We start from the raw sequence: 21,034 nt of genomic DNA on the forward strand, positions 1-21,034 counted from the left end.
TAGTTTTATATTGATATTTTGTTTAAACAATGTGACATATTTCTATATTAATTAAATATTTACATTGTAGTTTAATTTTTTATACAAATAAACATATTTGTATAGTTTGTTGCTAAAAAAATAATTTTGAATGCAAATGTACAGTACTTTTATATTGATTTTTTGTTATGTGCAGCCATTATTTTTTGTTCAAATATAAATTATTTTCAAATACTTACGTTATTTGAATATTTTTAATTTCCTATACATCAAAACAAAATTCATACATACCCAGGGGATGCAATTTGAAACTCACACATACATTTATATCCAAACATGACCTAATATCAAAACCAAAAAAAATCTATACCCGAAAAATTGACCAGTACCTAAATGGGTACCCAAATATTTATTTCTAACGGATTCCGTAAACAAATAAATAATATTTTATTTGTTTGGCTAAATTAAGTGAAATATAAATTTTTATTTAGTAATATTTGTAAAATATTAATAATGATCAATATATGAATATCGATTTGTTCCAATAAGTTTTAGAATTGTAATTAATGAATTTAAATTGATTTGAAATGCAGTGGTAGAATCTGTAAATAAAAAAAATACAAAAAGGAAGTACCTAAAAAGAAATATCAAAACCCAAAAAAATATATACCCGAAAGAAACGACCCGTACCTAAATGGATACATGAATATATATGTCTAACTGATTTTGTAAATAAATAGAAAATATTTTTATGTGTTTGGCTAAATGAAGTTAAATAGAAATTTTTTATTTACTAATTGTTTACAATATTAATAATGATCAATATATGAATATCGAATTGTTTAGATAATTTTTGAAATTTTAATTAATTAATTTAAATTGATTTTAAATGCAATGGTAGAATCTATAAATTAAAAACACAAAGGAAGTACTAAAAAAGAAATTTCAAAACCCAAAAAATCTATTCCCGAAAGAAACGACTCGTACCTAAATGGGTATCCGAATGTTTATGCCTAACTAATTTTGTAAAAAAATAAAAAAATATTTTTCTGTGTTTGGCTAAAATAAGTGAAAATATTTTTTTAATAGTAATTTTACATATTAATAATGATCAATATATGAAGACATCAATTTGTTTAGATAAGTTTAGAATTATAATTAAGTAATTTAAATTGATTTTAAATGTAGTGGTAAAATCTGTAAATAAAAAAATTACAAAAAGAAAATATATAATTTTTTATAAATGCAATGACTAAATGTGTAAATAAAAAGAAGTAAATATACTGCTATCCATGTTTCCAAACAATTTTCATTTAATATTGTTATCCATGTTTCCAAACAAACCTCATTTTTAAACTGCAATTTATGTCTCCAAACACTCCGATTTTGTACTTTCAACTTTAATAATATAGATATAAAAACTATAATTTGAGTTGGTATTTCAAATTGGGCTTTGTATTATATTTTTGTTATATATATTGACAACATTTTTTAATAATGGACTTAATAACTTAAGCCCATTATTTTTTTGCTTAATACTACTATCTTTGTTTCTAAATAAAATTAATTTTTTTAAAAAAGACTACAATCCATGTTTCCAAACACTTTAATTCTTTTTAATACTCCTATCCTTGTATCCAAACATCTCCATTTTGTACTACAACTTTAATAATATAGATAATTATCATTTTTGGCCTAAAAACAAATTTTCCCAAAAATAAACCTGTGCTTTCATATTGCAATGGATAAATTAATTTTTGTACATTTCAACTGAAACCAAAATCGTACCATGCAATTCATATTAGACTCGAATTCTGATTGGACACCCTAATTTTGGTATAATCCCGGTTTACGTGAACACGAAAGTAGGCCAATAGGTTTTCTTAATAATCCACATCCGGTTTGGAAAAGAGATTATTTTCGGTACGATTCATCTTAAACCTTAACCCTCTGACTCGAACAGAGAGGGACATGTATGTATATAAATACCCAACTCAGAAGCCGTTAAACCCTAACTGTGGCCTTTTCTTCTCGTTTCCAGTTTGTAAGCTATTCCCTCGCCAACGAATGCAAGGGAACCGCGACGGCTCGTGGTCCCAAGGCTCCTCCGGAAACGGTGGAAGCAGCGGTAGAGGAAACGGCGGTTATCTTCCTCATGCTTCGAATCCCGTGTTTTCCAATTTCAGTCTCCAGCAACAACCTATCAGATACCCTCTGCCTCAGTTTCCGACGAGCTATTACCACCGCCCTAACTTCCCCGACTTCTCCTCCTTCGGAAACCCTAATTTCCCCAATCTCAATTTCCATCATCCCCAATTCGGCGCTGGCGGCGCGAATGTCTTCCTTCAATCCCATGCACCGCCGAGCTTCTCCCTCCCTCCCCAACCTCCGTCGTCTAACAACGATGTCAGTGCCCAACCTCCGTCTAACAACGACATCAGTGCCTCTCACTTCGGCGCGAATGTCTTCCTTCAATCCCATACACCGACCTTCTCCCTCCCCCCCCAACCTAACAACGATACCACTGCCTCCCAGGAACGTGGTGGAGGAGCAATCGAGCGCTCTTCCTCCAAACGAAGGCGCAAAGAGGGGACTGATAAAGAGGTCCCAAAATCTCTACCGATTCCTACTAGTGTAGGCGCTGCTGATGGTTCGTCGGAGAAGTTGCCTTCCTCGAAACAACCGAAACGGAAAGTAGAAGTCATGCGGGTTGATAAAGCTGTCAACAAGACGCGTAAAGCAGTGATTGCTGCTGGAGAGAGCGTTTCTTCTACTAGAGTGTCCCGATCTGTTCTAGAAGAACTTCAAGCTGATTCTTGGCGTACATTAGGTGTGCAGATGCAAGATGTTCCTTCTCTTCGCCAACTTATGGCCCTCGAAGGCAAGGTAAGCTTTGACAATTGTTGTTGTTGTTCTTTTTACCAGCGATGAAAAATGGCAAAAGGTTTAGCCTTTTATGTGATGATGTCTTGTAGGTTAATGCATTTATTCATTGCTATGTTGGCGCTAGAAGAATTGTGACCCTGTATGATTTGGAGATGGCTATATGTCGGAACGAGTTTGTTGATTCTTTCGATGATCTGGAGTTGGGACCTTTGCTCCAGCATTCACTAGTCTTGCTCTATTTTCCATCCATAGCCAGCTCTAGTGGGCCTGTTCAGATCACTAGCGAGGAGATAATATCATTTCTCGATAGCTATCTCTACACTTATATGACGGATGATGTCAAGGTCGATCAATTCCTTAATTTCGTTGCTAGTCAAAAATCTGTTGCTAGCAAGGAAAATCTTGGTGTGCGTATTCAGAGCTTGCGGTATGATCCTGTTCCTTTCTTTTTGGACTATCTAAACTTGCTTATGAGTTAATTAGTTTGTTACTTGGCTTTTGATTTCCTTCACTTTTAAGTGGTGAACAAGTATCTAGTAATAGGTTGAGGGCTAGAACATCAGTGATGTGCCCTGTTTGATGTGTCGTTGTGATTTAGAAAGAAATAAGTCTTATCTGCAGCTCATGTATAGTTTTTGAAATAGTCTTTAACATCCATTTCCTTATATTTATTGCAAAAATTTGCTTTTGATCTGATTCCATTTCATGTTTATTTTTTTTTTATATATCTGTTACTGCAACAGATGTCTTTTTAGATTTCTATTGTATCAATTGGTTGCAGATGTTTCCGTATTCGCTTTTCAATGATAAATCTGCTTTTCTAAGAGATTACCAGAAACTTTAGTATGAATTTCGTTAGCTGATTATATGTGATTAATGCTTTTTTTTATAGGATGCATGTATCTTACATTCAAGACGCTAAGAGAAAAGAAGGTGAATCATTTAAAATCTTACTGACTGAACTGCACCAGAAGCATAACATCCCCTCATCAAAGAAACAACAGAAAGTTAAACCCCTTACCATCTCTGAGCGCGCGGAATCATTTGCTTTACAGCATAAGGATTATTGTGGCAAGCATACAAGATTTGATTCATCAAGCTCAGATGACAATGAGACTTTTGATTATGAGGTTCGAAATCTTAATACTTCTGACCATACCAGTAGTTGTCCATATCCATCTGTTGCGGAAGAGATGAAGCGGCTTGGGGGCTCCGATAAGAAAAGGAAGGATGCCAATCCTAGTCATGGAAAATCTAATTCGCCCAAATCACTTAGGAGACGCCCCACCAAGTTGCAAAGAGGAAATGCAAAACAAGAGATAACTAAATCAGCAGATTATTCTGATGCTAAGAAGATTTTTGGTGTCGATGAGGCTGACTTCACACTTGACGAAGGGGCTTTGAGAAAGTTCATTTCGATTTGGAAGGACCCCTGCAAAGAGCTAAGCACTTCAACTGTAAGTTTGTGTTCCGTATATCGAGATTGCACGACTGTTTTTGCTTGAATCACTCGAGGCTGCATGTTCGTATATTTCCTAATACTCTCTTTTATTTTTCTAGCTTGTTGAGAAAATGCTGTCTTTTTACCACTTGGGAGGCTCTGAAGTACGAAATGAAAGAGCTAAAGCAATGGCATCATTTCCATTTGTTGGATTACTAAATGTCGCTGTGAGTGGTCATATTACTTCGCTTTAATTTTTTTACCTTTTTCATTTGTGTGAGAGAGTACTCTTTTCAGATTCTGAAAAATGCTACGTCTAATAACTAGACCATTCCACTCATACTTATACAACTACTAGGTTTAACTACTAGGTTTAAAGCTATTGCTTTTGTTTTTGTTTTCCTACTCATATTTGTGGTTCAAGCGTCTTTGGTCTTGCACTGAGACTTAGCACCCAGTTGCAAAGTCTTGGAGTTAAGTTTGGCAAATGTACAAATTTTCCTAGTTCAGCTTTGCTCTTTGGTTCTGCATGTGAACATCAGAATGTCACTGAGACAGGCTGGAACAGGATACAAATACTAGTCTGTGGATCATGTAAACTAGCGCCCCTTTCTCTTCCTATTTTCTTAGATTAATTAATAGAAAGCTTCCAACATCTGAGGTTGCAGATTGATTTTTGAAATTTTATTTGGGGAATATATAAGATTTAAACCTGGTTGTCCCTTTTATGCTCCGGAATTTGACATTGAGATAGTGGAATCTCATTTATTTTGTCAGCTGCGTCAATTTCTTTTCATGCAAAAACCTTCTTGTTTTGTGTTCCAGAGTTGTGTGGATTGTCTTTCCTCAGGTGTCTTAGTTTACTCTAATAATCATGTAATAATCATAAGAAAGTAAAACTGCAGTGGTGCAGGGGGAATCTGTTTCCGGGATATAATCTCGTTTTTTCTTGATTTTGATCATTCAAATTGTTTTTGCTCAAGGGAAAAATTGCAGATGTTTGCCGCAACTAACTAGTAATATAAATTTGTGCCCTTTTATGAAGGAGTTTGTTCTACGGGATCTCTTAGTCATTTGTACCCTTATATCCATCTTTTCACATGTAGAAAATTATTTTAGAAAATTGAAATAAGTCCATCTTGTTAGCTTAAGAGTGCGCTTGTTTCTGTAGATTGACTTTTATCTTTCACTGTCTAAATAAAAATAGCTTGATTCATGTGAGTTTTTGATCAGTAGATGTTATAGATGTTTCTAGAACACTGTAGATGTTTTACTTGTGTCTGCTAAATCAAAATCAGCTTGTTCAATGGTATTTTTCTGCTTATCGTGATATGGAAAATATTATAAGTTCAAGTATTCTCATTCTCAAATGAAAATTTAACTTCCTCTGGAAGCATTCATCGTATGTTATTTCATCTTAAACTAAGAAATCTACTAATGTTTTTTCTTCTTTAACTTTTGATTTCTATCTTGTGCTGCATTTGCAGATAACCTCGATGAGACGTGGAACATGTGATAGTATATATGATACTTTGCAATTAACGAGCCTAAGTGATACGACTAATCCATGCACAGGAAATCTGGTAGATGATATTAAGCCAAGTGAAGACAATGAGTTAAACAAAACTCAGCATGTTGTGCTTCCAAAACACAGTGAGTATATTTTTGCTCTCTATTTTCATTACTGCTCTCAGCTCTGTGCTTGTTGAATTCTGGTTTGTTATTTGTTTTATATTTTATTCAAATTGTCTGGTCAATCACCACTGTAGCATCATGATATGTACTTTATTTGAGCAATTCAAATATTACACAATTCATTTATAATCGAATGGGAACTGTTTCCTGGAATACTTTATCTAATAAGTTTCCGTGGCAAAGTGGCAGTTTTTTGTGCTTGTCTTTTCTATTGCAATTTGCAATCTGACCAATTTTATCTATTAGGTAACACTGTTGAAGAAATTATCAGAAGGCTTTCCTTGCATTTTGAGCGTGATCTTTCTGGAGAGAAGCACATCAGTATCTTTAGGAAGCTACAGACTTGCGAGGTTTTGTTGGCAGAGCAGTTTCAAGTACAGGATTTTGAGTCTCTTGGTTGGGGTGAGTTTTCCACTTTCTTGGAAAAACACATGTTACTGCTACCAACACAACTTCAAAGGTTTCTAGCCAGAGAATTACGAGAAGAGTCTCCTCTGGAGGTCCACTTGAATGAGAATCTGTTGGCTCAATTGCTATCGCAAGCTTCTGAATTTACAGGTGGCAATGAAATATCTAGACAGATGGTAGCTCGACTGCTTGCAGAACAGTTTCCAACAGTTAATTTCCAGGTTGTAGGAAAAGATTCAGAGGAAAATTTCACTCAAATCGTCAGTAGCTACAAGAATAAATCTGGTTCGAAATGTGTCCTCTTTTCTTCCACATTGCTGGGAGCTGAAAAATCTTTGACCAGTAAGCATTTAGAAGAATCCCTGACAGTGGGAAATACTGCTGACTCGGGAAGCAGTCCACTGAATGCTGTTTCATCCAAAGAGGTTTTAAATGTTCTGCTTAAAGCCCCGTTTTTGTCCGACTTAATTTCATGGTGTCACTGGGATCTTAAGTTTGCTCCATACGCTGGTCCTCTTATTGGGTGTTTGAATGAGATTAATTCAAAAGATCTTCTGTGTCTAGTGACGAAGGATGGTAAGATTATCCGCACAGATCCTTCTGCAACAGCAGATTCATTCTTAGAGGCTGCTCTTCAAGGGTCTGCTTACCGTACTGCTGCGCAGTTATTGTCGTTGATATCGTTGAATGGACAAACACATCTACCATTTTCCCTTCTAAAATGTTACGCAAAACGTGCATTTGAAGTATTTGTAGATAATAATTCCAAGGAGATGGATCTAGATGGTAGGAATTCTCTTGGGCACCTGCGTGGGCCAGTACAGTTAAGTGCTTCTTCGGACAAAGTGATAGTTGGAGAACAGAAAACTAAAGTGGGTAAAAGTGACTATGCTGCCTCAAAATTCCTTCTTGATTGTCTGGGCTATTTACCTGGGGAGTTTTGCTGTTTAGCTGTTGATGTCTTGCTATCGGGACTACGTTCTGCTGTTAAAGATGCTCCCACAAGAGTTTTGTCTGCATGCGAGCATACAGAGCAGCGCATCATGCTGCACGATGCTGGATTGCGGCTAGGCATTGTTGAGTGGATTAATGATTACAGTAATTTTTGCACATCATCTGTGCCAAACTCGGCAATAGTGGAAAATGCTTCGTCCAACTTAGATTCTGGCGCAAGTTTTGTTCAAGAACTGGAGGACCCAATTCATACCGACGAAAGCTCCATGATCATATCAGAGACACCGTGTGAAGATAATAAAGAACCTCATGTATCTTGTCACACTTTTGGTGGCGCTGGGGATTTATGTGATTCTGTTGGGGAGGCCTTTACCCAAACTGCACCTGAGTTTCATGATAATCCAGCCTCAGTTATTGATTTAATCAGACGGGATGAATTTGGGCTGGATTCAAGTTCTTCTGGGGCCGAGACGAGTATGTTGCAGAAACAACATGCTCGGTTAGGAAGAGCACTTCAGTGTTTGTCCCAGGAATTGTATTCTCAGGATTCACACTTCATTCTTGAACTCGTGAGAATTCTTCCCTTCTTTCTTTTCTTTTTTCTTTTTTTTTCACCATCTTATTAGAAGCATGTTTATGCATATATGTATCCTGTAACTGAGTTCTAGCCTGCCCTAAATGATTAGTAACTAGGCGCTACTATTATGCTGTCAACTGGTAGATGTTTCAGTTAGCATTATCCTTGTAATGGGGAGGGATAATGAGTATTCAAATGTTTGTTAGCCCTGGGAGGGACTTTAATGGTCCTCTTCTGTTGAAGAAGAAAGATAGAGAAGGTTGTTAGATGTTTTCTTTATTTTATCACTTTTTCAGCCTCTTACATTCCTGCTATTTTTGCTTCAGGTTCAAAATGCTGATGACAATAAGTACCCTGAACATGTGGAACCCACACTAACATTCATTCTTCAGAAGACTGGGATTGCTGTTTTAAACAACGAGTGTGGCTTCATGCCTGAGAACATTCAGGCCTTGTGCGATGTTGGTCGATCAACAAAGAAAGGATCTGGTGGATACATAGGGAAGAAAGGAATTGGCTTCAAGTCAGTGTTTCGGGTATGTACAATGAGAATTCATGGCATAGATTATGATTTTGTTGTTTATGCGAATGAGATTACGGAACCCAAGCTTAAATGAGTTAGGTTTGGCCATGGGAATAGCTATTACGAAAAATGTCAGCTTGAAAGACGTAGCTTAGCGTTAACCTCAATTGATAGAAAGATTATAGCTATTTCTTTCTTGAATAATTACTTCTAACACTTTTTCTTGGTTTCGCTTACCAGGTTTCTGATGCTCCCGAGATCCACTCAAATGGTTTCCATTTCAAGTTTGATATAAGTGAGGGTCAGATTGGATATATTTTACCGACTGTCGTACCTCCACATGATATCGAATCACTTACCAGCATGTTGTCTGGCCGTGCTTTACAACTGAAAGATACAAGATGGAACACCTGCATTGCACTTCCTTTCAGAGCCATTGATTCAGAAATAACAACAGTGAATCACATTGAGTCTATGTTTTCAGACCTTCATCCTTCTTTATTACTCTTCCTACATCGCCTCCAGTGCATAGTATACCGAAACATGCTTGACGATTCTCTCTTGGTCATGAGGAAAGAGGTTGTAAGTAAAAATATCGTAAAGGTTTCATGTGGGGAAAATAGCATGACATGGTTTGTAGCATCAGAGAAATTAAAGTCTGCTAATCTTCGTGATGACGTTCAGACAACAGAGATTTCCATAGGATTTACTCTTGACATGCTAGAAGATGGAACTTACAGATCTTGTATGATTCAAGAACCCGTTTTTGCTTTTCTTCCTCTAAGAACTTATGGTTTGAAATTTATTATACAAGGGGATTTCATTCTTACATCATCAAGGGAGGATGTTGATGAGGATAGTCCTTGGAACCAGTGGTTGTTGTCACAATTTCCGGGTTTGTTTGTCGGTGCCCTACGGTCCTTTTGCAGTCTTCCTTCTTTCACCCAGAATCTGGGTAAAGCTGTGTCCTCATATATGCAGCTTGTACCTCTCGTTGGGGAAGTGCATGGGTTCTTTTCTTCTCTCCCTCGTTCTATTATATCTCAATTGAGAACAACAAATTGCTTGCTGCTTGAGGGAGATGGTGAACAATGGGTTCCTCCTTGCAAGGTTTTGAGAAACTGGAATGAAAAGATAAGGGTTATTCTTAACGATGGATTGCTTCAGGAGCATCTTGCTCTAGGGTTTTTGGACAAAGATATACTTTTGTCAGATTCCCTGTCAAGGGCACTGGGCATTGAAGATTATGGAGCAAAGACTTTGGTGCAGATTCTTTCCTCAATGAGCCACAAGAAAGATGGTTTGCAATCAATGGGCTTTGCATGGTTATCGTCTTTTCTTACTGAACTATACATAGTATCCCGTTCTTCTGGGCATGGTAATGTAGAATTAGGTATAGATAAGACTCTTATAGACAGCCTTCACAAGATCCCATTTATACCACTGTCAAATGGTAAGCTCACCTCTTTAGATGAAGGCGCAGTATGGTTGCATCATGAGACCTCTAGATCTGACGTTGGTGATGTGTTTGAAGCATTTCCTATGTTATATGGAAATCTCCGAATCGTTGATCCTTCATTTCTCTTGGCGACCTCTGTTGGTGGAAATTCCTCTGCAGATGACCTCATAAACATGCTTTCTGTAATTGGCATTCAAAAGCTGTCAGCACATGAAATCATCAAAGTGCATATATTACCAGCCTTTGAGGCAAAGAATAGAGGCACACCGGAGGGTTTGATGGTAGATTACTTATGTTTTGTAATGACACATCTACGATCTAGCTGCCATGTTTGTCAGAGCGATAGGAATTATATAATTTCTGAGCTGAGAGGGAAAGCTCTGATATTGACAAATTATGGGTTAAAACAGCTAGGTGGGGCGTCAATTCATTTCGGTGAAGAATTTGGAAACCAGGTTAACATGAAGAAGCTTACCAAAACCTTGGATATATCGTGGCATGTGGTTGATGGTACCTACTTGAAACATCCAGCATCAAAGCTCTATGCATGTGGGGTGAAGGAGTGGCGGGAACTTTTTCAAGAGGTTGGGATATCGGATTTTGTTCAAGTGGTTCAAGTTGAAAAGAGCATTGCTGAATTCTACACTGTTTCACGTTGTGAAAAGTATGATACCAACTTGTTATCTCCCGGGTTGGCTGTTATGGACTGGGAATCTTCGGAACTCGTTGATCTCTTGTCTCTCCTGCACAAAAGTAATTGCCGTGAAGGTTGCAAGTATCTTCTGGAAGTCGTTGATAGACTGTGGGATAACAGCTACCATGACAAAACAACTGTTAACTATAACTCGGGCACCCATGGTGTCATCAGATCATCAGAATCTTCATTTATGAGGGCAATTTGTGTTTCTCAATGGATAGTTTCAAGCATAGACAACAAGTTGCATCTTGCGAAAGACCTCTATCATGATTGTGATGATGTGCGGTCGATACTTGGCATGAATGCCCCCTATGCAGTTCCGAAGGTTGGTTTTCGTCTTTGTCTTACTAATGTTATAATGTGCTTTTGCTATTACAACTGTTAGTTCCAAAAGCAGTAGATAAATTGGCTTTTGAGCGAGTCTTTTCCAATCGACCTATAAAAAGTATATAGATGGTCTTGAAATTTACTCAGAGATGTGGGCGTTATTTTATATCTTAAACCCTTCTACGAATAGGATTGATTACTACCATATGGACCTCCCAGCTGAGGAGTTCTTTCATCTCTTTGTTTAACCTTCTTTCTTTTAGTCATCTATATTTGGGTTATTGTGGAACAGGTTACGAGTGTCAAGTTACTTAATGATATTGGTTTCAAGACCAAAGTTTGTCTCGATGATGCTCTGGAAATCCTAGAAACTTGGGTGCACTGTGGAAACTCTTTCAAATCAAGGTACAACTCTACGGTTATGAAATAATTGTAACTTTGTGCTTTTGTTTTTTTGTGCACTGCCTCTTATTTTTTCTAGAATAGTTTTCTGGTGCCTTCTTAACTTGCTTTCTTTCTACATCACTAAAAATAAGGAGTTCTTAAACTACTGTTCTCTGTCGTGCATGTGATGCTTACTGCTGATGTATATGATGACATCAGAACTGAGTTCTACAGTTTTCTTAATACCCTTTTATGTGTAATAAGTACATACGAAGACCGTAGGCTTTAGAAAGTTGTCCATTTAATATATTTTGGAACGAGCTGTTCTTGTTTTCAATGTTATTGCGACATTCTTCTTCTAGTCAGGTGTTTGTTTCTCCACCCCATTTGTGTGACACCAAAAACTCATGATGATGATATCTTAACTTTTGCAGCATCTCTCAGATTACCAGATTTTACAAGTTTTTGTGGAATGAGATGGATGATTCAAAGCAGAAAATTACTGAAAAGCTCCATGCTCTCCCTTTTGTATTTGTCCCAAATCAAATTGGAAGTAGGCAGAATGATCTGATATCTGGAATATTCTTGTCACATAATGATGTTTACTGGAATGACTCTGCTGGCGTTTTAGATGAGATAAAAGAGATCAGTTCGCAGGTCAGCGGTGTTGTGGAATCATTGCGTAGGAAAACATTGTGCAATATCTATCCAGGCCTCCATGATTTTTTTGTGAATGGGTGTGGAGTACCTGAGACGCCTTCTTTTCAAGAGTACCTTAAAATTCTAGGGCAATTCGCACATTATGTGTCACCCTCATGTGCTGCCAAGGCTGTAAGTTATTTACTTGAAATAAATCACTCTCGTATTGTTTATTTCTATTATATTCTTCTTTGCTTAAGTGTCAAAGTTCATGTCTAGGTCTTCAAAATTTTTCTGAAATGGAGTGATGACTTGAAATCTGGTAAATCTGCCGAAGATGTTGTTCACTTTAAAGAGAAACTTTCAGAGCTCGACTACACTGTGCTTCCTACTGAAAGTGATAAGTGGATTTCCTTACACTCCTCGTTCGGTCTCGTATGTTGGTGTGATGATGAGAAGTTAAAGAAGAGATTTAAAAAGAAGGATAATATTCAGTTTATTTACTTCGGTGAAAATACAGACGAAGAGAAAGAAGTGCTTCACACTAAAGTATCTGTGCTTATGCACAGCTTGGGCATTCCAAGTATTTCTGAGGTAACTAGTCTTCACCTTGCACATAGATATATTGAATTTACATACATCTAAGGTGGGTATTAGGGATCTAAACGCCAAAATTAAGGCTTTCGTGAATTGTGTTTCACTTACCCCAAAACCATCGTCTGTCTTGTAGCGTAGACGTTTACCAGTGTAGAGCTTGTATATGTGTCGCCTTTACCTTTTATGTAACACTAGTTTCAGTGGCCTCACCTCAAAATTCACTCTGTGGATGTTTACATTTTTTTCCAGGTGGTACAGCGTGAAGCAAAATATGAAGGTTTGCAAGATAACAGTGTAACCGTGTCGCTTGTGAACTGGTCTCTGCCTTATGCTCAGCGATATATCTTCACTCTGCATCATGAGAAGTATACCCAAACAAAGAAGACTGTGTATAGTCAAGTCAAGCGTCTACAAGTCTTTGTGGTTGAGAAGTTATTCTATAAGAATGTCATACCACAATATGATATTTCCTCTAAAAAGGAGTTCAAATGCAGCTCTCTTTTGCAGGTATGTCTTCTTTCACCATCGTTTCTTCCAGTAATTTATCCAGTGTATTTGGGGATTACAGGGCTGTGACATTGGCTTTGTGGTTATTTGTAACGCCTCTGTGTATTTGCAAGTAGATATTTGTTTCTGTCGTACCCTCTTGACTGGAACAGTGATTTCGTAATACCTCAACTGTTTGTTCCTAATCTGGAAAATTAGCTGTGCTTCGTTATTAATATTTCACCAACTTCAGTCTGATACGATACAAACTCATATATTCATGGTGACGAATCAGTTTTTTGTTTGTGTTTTGATGTTGGTGTCTTCAGGATAAAGCTCTGTACACAACACCATGTCTGGATTCCCATTCCTTGTTCATGGAACTGTCTCGTTTGTTTTTCAACGGAGTTCCTGATCTGCATTTGGCAAATTTCCTTCACTTGATCAAAACAATGGCAGAATCTGGTTTGAGCGAGGGTCAAATGGAATCATTCATTGTGAACAGTCAAAAAGTTCAGAGGATTCCTGACGGTGAAAAGATCTGGTCCCTCAAATCTGCTCTCAAAGCCATGAAGAAAGCTGGAATAAGCTTGAGCTGGTTACCTTCAAGTTCCAAGAGAAGACATGGTTCTAGCGATCATCCCCGCGTTGATGATTCTAAACAAGAGGTGGCCACTGGTCAGGCTAGTAGCAGCGAAGACGATGTAGCAGAGTCCCTTGAAGTACAGATACCGATCCAGACGGCAGATACAAACTTGGTCGCTGGATATGATAATAGTGCAGGCACAAGTTCACTAGCTAGTCAGCCAAACCCATTATATTCTATGCATATGGAGAGTGGCTCAACCTCAGGGAATCAAGCTGTTTTCAACCTCAATCCAAACCTTCTTCATGGATGGAACAATTCCTTCTCAGCAGACTTCAGCGAAAGAGATCAACTTCATACGGGCACACCTTGGGCTGCACAAGCGCAACAGACGGGTAGGAATGGAGAAGAAATCGCTTACAGATACTTTGCTGCAACTTACAGCAAGGAGGCTAAGGTCAGATGGGTTAATGAGCAGAGCGAAACCGGTTTACCTTACGACCTGTTGATCGAAAACGAAGGTGGTAAATTAGAGTACGTGGAGGTGAAAGCGACGGTGTCTTCACGGAAAGATTATTTCAATTTGACGGTGAGGGAATGGCAATTTGCAAATGAGAAAGGAGAGAGTTACATAATTGCTCATGTGTTGTTAGGAAACAGCAATGCCATCCTCACACAGCATAGGAACCCTGTCAAGTTATGCCAAGAAGGTAATCTTCGGTTGTTGATTCTCATGCCCAACAAGCGAAACGAGGTCAATGTTTCGTTTTAAACACAAATCAGATTTGTTTCCTTTTCATTTATTTACTTAGATGAGGTTTGTCTAGTAGCAACGATTTAACATCACATTTAGTTATAATATTTGTAGTAATCCAGTGATATTTATCAAGAAATGTATCAATGTTTCGTTTTAAACTCAAATCAGAGATTCGTTTCTTTCAATTGTTTACTTAGATGAGGTTTGTCTTAGTAGCAAAGATACAACATCACATTTTGTTATTATTTTTGTAGCAATCCAGTGATGTTTATCAAGAAATATTTTTAATGTTTTTTCTTCACAAAAATGCGAAGAGAAATGATATAAAGATGAGACTGATGGAGAAGAAAAAAGTAATGCGTTAAGCAGAGTGATGATAGGTAAATCTGGTTAGATACGGTCAGTGTTCACTTTGTTGCGATGGTTGGAGATTTGGGCTTTAAATTTCTGAACTAAGGGCAGTAGAGACAATTACTCTGTCATGATATCCATATTGTTCTCATTTGTTTTAACTCGATTGGGATCAAATTTGTCGAGAAAGTTTTGCTTTAAGAAACATCTAGCATCGGTGAGCCGGGTACAGTCGTTGTCCGTGCCGTTGAAGCCAACGATCTTTTTTTAAAGAAAATTTGTTCCATTAACCACTTAACTTGAGCGACAAGTGAAGCCAATAAAAATAACCCCAGCAGTGGCACGAGTTCATACAATCTCGAAATGCCTAAGTATCTATAATTAGCATCCATTGCCACAAAACGAAAAACAAAAAGGCAGGAACCAAAAAAATTACTAATTTCGTAACAGCAAAAGCCATGAGTACATATTAGTAACACAGTTGCGGGTGTTTCTTTGAGCCCTAGAGAGTGGTTCCAATCTCAACTGGATTATTGACTTGATGTCATTTATAGGAGCTTGAGATGGCTTTGGAACCTGAGAGTGCAATCTGACGGCTCTTTCTTTCCAAATAGCCTATATGGAAGCTTGAAAAATCATCCACATAAACATAACCATATTTTTGTCTTTTAACCACTATGTTAATTCAAAGAATGTCTTAAATCTATGTGCATCAGCAAAAAAAGTCAGAACATTTGTTAAGTAATTTCAGTATTGTGTATTTTATAAGATTAAGTCACTTCCGGGTCCATTGAAAAGCCAATCAGGCCTACCAAATTTACACTATAAAAATTAACATTCTATCTCAAACCATCAATTAAGAACCAAAAGTGAAAACAACTTATGAGATCTCAATTCTTCAAATGAGATCAGAAAACTGGTTTCCTCTCAAAAGAGAGATTAGAAATGGAGAACAAAAAGATCTACCGGATCGTGCCATTGGTGATGGAGGAAACCTTGCATACACCTGCATCTGTACTGAAGGGCAAATCTTTGTAGCAAGCAACTAGATTCTCATCTGTGTGCAGATCCACCACAAGCGTCTCCCATACTTTCTTCTTCGGGTTTAAGACAGTGTCTGGCTCGCCTTCAAACCCTTGAAATCTAACTCGCTCTCCAATCTCAGCCGACTCAGGGGGCTCGACTAACTCCACCTGAAAATTTCCAGCAAAAGAAAACAAAATTTGTCTATAACCGAAATGAAATGGCAATAAGTCTCTTCTTGTGCACTACTATACCTTGCTGCCGTCCCTACTGGAAGCGGCAAGAACCATTCCTTGTGACATAACATCCCTCATTTTCGCCGGCTTCAAGTTGCAAAGAACACAAACCAAACGGTTCTGTCCAGAAACAACAGTCAAATTAAAAGATAATTAGGAAGATTGAGCAAATGGAAAAAAGTTAACTGGGGAGATTGAACAAACCTGCATCTCCTCAAGAGGTATATACTTGACCAATCCACTAACAATAGTCCTAATTTCCCCTCCTCCAACATCAATTTCTTCCACATACAGTGAATCTGCGTTAGGATGTTTCTCAGCCTTCAGAATTTTGCCGACTCGAATATCAAGTCTCGCCATAGTAATTTCACGATCAGCAGCCGGTTGAGTTTTGGATGTTGCTGCACCTTTTGATGCCTTTTGCTTTTTAGCATCTGGAAGAACAAAAAAAAAAGCAGCACTTCAATATATAATCAAGTTGCCATGAATTAGAAGATGCCTAACAGCGTATGGAACCTGAAAGATTTGTTTTTTTAAGTTGATCCGCCGCCATATTTGCGGCTTCTGCATCCCTACCACGTCTATCAGACTGACTTCCCTCAAACTTTTCTTTGTACTGTTGCACCTCTTCATCTGTCTGTGATCATAACATTTCACAAAGATATAGTTTCAAATTTTACATGGCAATCCCGCCTTTCTATGGATTAAAAAATCAGAGAGAGGTATGTACCAATTCCTTGAACAATGGTTGAGGGGTGCCTATCTTGTGATTGCGAGGCAGAATCTCCCAAGGTCTACTTGCTAATGAAACCTCTCCTCTCTCGTCAGTGAGTGAAAATTGTAGAGGCAAATTCAGCTGTTTAAATACCTACAAAATAGGAGAGACTGGCACTGATCAAGCTTTAACATTCTACCAAACCAAATAGAATCAATGTTTTTTTCAAAAAAAAAAATTCAACCAATAAACCAACCTCACGGGAGAAAGATGGCATGAAAGGTTCTAAAAATTGTGCAAGAAGGTGTACTAAACCAGCAGCAGTTCTTATAACAATTGCACAAGAAGGTTTATCTTCCTTGTAAAGTTTCCAAAATTTGGTTTCCTGCACCAGAATAAATCAGCGCATAGTTGGTTAGTCTGAAGAGCCAATAAAAGCTAATATATAGTTTGATAATGAGAATCGAAATTACCTGCAAGTATGCGTTCCCTTCATTCGAGATGCTCATAGCGATTTTCAGCCCTTGCTTGAGCTTAACCTGTGCATCAAAAATAAACAAGGGATTTATTAAAAACATAAAACAAGCACTAATACTAAAATAGCCATACAAGACCAAAGTACGTATAATGTTCCTCACCTTTTCCATGGCTTCAACATACTGCTCCACAAATTTTCCAACATTTTCAGCCAGAGATTGGGTTAAAGGATGAGATTCAGCACCAGGAGCATCAGGAATGACAGACCCATAACCTTGATATAGTAATGCAGTGTAAACATCAGAGACAGATATGGAAAAGTCTTGGCCCCATCTTTCAAGCAGGTAGCCAGAATTCTAGCAAATCTTCGTACTATTTCTAAGAGAATTTAATATTTATGCTATTTCAAAAAAAATGAAAACAAAAATCACAAGCTAACATTCTACAACAGATTTGACATCCCACGGTTCAAATATCTCTGACTTGCACACTAACTGGCTGATATCAGTAAAAGAATACAACCTGCAGGTTCAGGCTTTGCTATAAAAGTCAGAACTCGGTTAACAAAGTTGCCTAAGTTATTCAGTAACTCGCCAGTCAGTTTTGCTTGCAAATCTTTCCATGTAAATAGTGTGTCAGACACCTGAATGGGCCAATCCTCAGAAGTAATAAGTGAGATCTAAACACTTATACGCATGCTCATGATGAATGAAGAGAAAAAGTCCACTTTGTAGAGACAATCAGTTACCTCAGGCCTGTTCGTCAGCAAGTAATATCTCCATACTTCGACGGGGATATTTGTATTTTTCACATCATCACCAAACACTCCAACACCTTTACTCTTGGAGAACTTCCCTGAAAACCCATAACAAAACCATGTCCTTGTTTAATATGAATGGCAGAAAATCTAAGCACATAATAATATCACGCGTTCTCAAAGTTCCAATGGAAACTATGGTGAAACATTAACTGACCCTTTTCGTAATTTAAATATTCAGTCACACTGATTGTCTTCATCAGTGTCCAATTCTCCCCAGTTCCAAGCTGCGTAGATGGAAACATCACCTGCATAACAAGAAAAAGGGCAGTTAATAATGTCAGTTTTACAAAGATATACCTTTGACATTGAGGCTAGCTCCAGATAAGACAAGAACCAAAACAAGAAAATATAAAAGAGTAAAAATATCAGAGGTAACAGTTGAAAACCATTTGAACAAATCACTGGCGGTAAACAGATTCCTGAAACGTTATATACTCACAGTGTGAAATGGCACGTTGTCTTTCCCCATAAACTGATAAAGCTCCACATTCTCAGGATTCTTCCACCACTTCTCCCATTCAGATGTGTAGCACGACGTTATCGAGACGTACCCAATAGGAGCATCAAACCACACGTAGAAGACCTGTAACCACAATTCGAAAATGCAATGTAATATAGTTTTACGAGTTTGGCTTAGCATAGTTAGTGATGTTCTTACTTTTTCCTTATATTTCTCATGTGGAACAGGAACTCCCCACTTTAGATCCCTCGTAATACATCTCTGTCTAAGCCCTTCCTTAAGCCATGCTTTCGTCGTTTGAATAGCGTTTTGACTCCAAGATCCCGTAACAGATGTCTCGTTAATATACTCTTCCAACTTATCTTTCAGCAGCGGAAGCTCAATAAACAGGTGGTCTGTGTCACGAATTCGGGGTGTAGTTTGACAGACCTGTTTGAGAGAGAAAACATAATCATTCCCAATAATTGTAATAACATGCAATAGTCTTGCAGTTCTATAAGAAAAGGAAGTCAACAAAAGTAGTGAAATAATTCAATCAATCCTGCAGAAACCTGCGAGTCCAGCAAGTCTAGACATGACCAGCAAAACCACCTAGCCACTATTACTAATATATAGTATAAACATAGGTAATATATATGTACTGTCACAGAGCATTACACTTGTTGCATGATCGCTATATAACTAGTTTAGCTGCGCCACAAGTTTCAACATCAAAAAAGTTAACGAGAAAATAAATCACCTTGCACCTGGGATCTTTGAGTTCGGTAGGATTGAGGAGCTTTCCACATTTTTCACACTGATCTCCACGAGCGGAATCATAATTACATTCTTTAAACGGGCAAGAACCCTCAACGAGGCGGTCAGCTAAGAACTTGTTGCATGTATCGCAGTAAAGCTGAAAGAAAAGGACTCTCAAGTTAAGAACCCAACATACTTAGAGGCACAGACCCTTCTACTTATATGGATGATAATAAGAGTAAGTGGCATATCACCTGCTGCATGGTGTTCTCAGAAAGAAAGTTGTTATCAAACAACTTATTAAAAATAGCTTGGCAGACATGAGTTTGTTGAGGAGTTGAAGTACGCCCAAACTTGTCAAAACTTATATCAAACCACTCATAAACTTGTTTGTGAATGGCATGGTACCTAATATATATATAAGGAAGCATAAGAAATCTAACTATGTGTACAACAAAGAAGAAGAATGAAACATTACTTGTCACAGATTTCCTTAGGGGAGCAGTTCTCCTCCAGAGCTTTGGTCTCAGTAGCAGTTCCGTATTCATCAGTCCCACATATATATATCGCATTGTACCCACGTAGACGACAGTATCTTGCATACACATCAGCACTCAGAACACCTGCAAGAAACACATAACATTGCATAAATTAAATAAAACAGAACACAATCAATTGAGTTCAGTCACTAGCTGCGTGAGTCCATAATATATAAATCAATGAAAAATCAGATTTTGATGATTTCAGCATCTCAACTAAACAAGATTAATAAAGGAACACACACGACTACAAGCAAAACGAAGAGAGAGAGAGAGAATTGAATTTTACATCCGATGATGTTTCCGAGATGAGGGACGTTGTTGACATAAGGCAAGGCACTGGTGATTAGTATGTTTCTCTTCCCAGGAATCGGTAGCTTGGGGGAGCTTTCTCCGTCTTCCATGCCCTCACACAATTTAGGGTTTTGTTTCTCGACTAATCTGAGAGGGAGAATCAGAAAGAAGAAGCTCCTGTTTTTGCTCAAAAAAAAAAAAAAAAAAAAAAAGAAGCAGCTCCTGTTCCTGTATACCTTAGTTACTCCTCCACTTCTGAAATAACTTTTTTGTTTTTCACGTGTGTATTAATAAATTGACAAAAATATACCCAAGATGTACTTTGCAATTAATTTTTATAGGTTTTTTTGTTTATGTGTCACTTTATCCTTAATTATAAGTATTTTCCTTATTTGTCACTATTTTCAATAATTTTAATTAGTAGTTTTACTTTCTTTTTTTTTAGTTTTTTTTTTAATTTTTAGCTGCTGATTGTATTTATCTATTATAATTTTAAACTTACATGTTATATTTTTCTCATAATTTTAGGTTTAGTTATATTTTATTATCAATTGTTAACAAATCTTAATAAATAATTTTATTCAAAATAGTTAAAAAATTTAATGATAATATTATCGTCAAATTTTTATTATATTTACTTTAGTAATATTAAAATATTATATATATGCTTATAATATATTTAATTTAGTAATATTAAATCGATTCTATTTAATATATATCACGTAATATATAATTACCCATAAATTTAAAATTAATTTTATTAATTTTATAATCATCATTATTTACAAGATTCTATATTATGTTATCCAATAATATTTTAAAATAAATAGAAATCCTTGTATATATATATTTATGTATATATGAATATTTGCAAGTTTATTTTAAATTATAAAAATATTTAATTAATATAAAAAGTTCTTGTATATAAAATTTAATACTTATTAAATATTTCAAAAACACGAGAATAAATTATTTTAATGGTTTTT

The 21,034-nt window shown here is 36.9% G+C and overlaps 2 protein-coding genes across 2 annotated transcripts; one reads left to right on the forward strand and one right to left on the reverse strand.

Annotated features, from left to right (window-relative positions):
* Positions 1-2,005: 2,005 nt before the first annotated feature.
* Positions 2,006-14,559, forward strand: LOC108822203 (protein NO VEIN). The gene is made up of 13 exons (XM_018595229.2): positions 2,006-2,865; positions 2,955-3,292; positions 3,758-4,322; positions 4,426-4,533; positions 5,794-5,959; positions 6,248-7,932; positions 8,267-8,476; positions 8,704-10,944; positions 11,239-11,351; positions 11,765-12,161; positions 12,249-12,563; positions 12,816-13,073; positions 13,382-14,559. The coding sequence occupies exons 1-13, from the start codon at positions 2,047-2,049 to the stop codon at positions 14,408-14,410; spliced, it is 8,244 nt and encodes a 2,747-aa protein (XP_018450731.2). The 5' UTR covers positions 2,006-2,046; the 3' UTR covers positions 14,411-14,559.
* A 982-nt stretch (positions 14,560-15,541) lies between these two features.
* LOC108820096 (methionine--tRNA ligase, cytoplasmic-like) lies at positions 15,542-20,318 on the reverse strand. Its single transcript, XM_056991602.1, has 18 exons — positions 20,266-20,318; positions 20,044-20,220; positions 19,694-19,838; positions 19,470-19,623; positions 19,217-19,372; positions 18,676-18,906; positions 18,457-18,600; positions 18,172-18,262; positions 17,946-18,052; positions 17,720-17,840; positions 17,359-17,471; positions 17,194-17,259; positions 16,977-17,105; positions 16,736-16,873; positions 16,522-16,642; positions 16,210-16,439; positions 16,024-16,125; positions 15,542-15,939 (listed from the first exon to the last, which is right to left on the reverse strand). Exons 2-18 carry the CDS (start codon positions 20,156-20,158, stop codon positions 15,709-15,711), a joined length of 2,394 nt encoding a protein of 797 aa, XP_056847582.1. The 5' UTR covers positions 20,159-20,220; positions 20,266-20,318; the 3' UTR covers positions 15,542-15,708.
* Positions 20,319-21,034: the final 716 nt, after the last annotated feature.

The sequence above is a fragment of the Raphanus sativus genome, chromosome 8 (genome assembly GCF_000801105.2).
Source record: "Raphanus sativus cultivar WK10039 chromosome 8, ASM80110v3, whole genome shotgun sequence".
Lineage (NCBI taxonomy): Eukaryota > Viridiplantae > Streptophyta > Magnoliopsida > Brassicales > Brassicaceae > Raphanus > Raphanus sativus.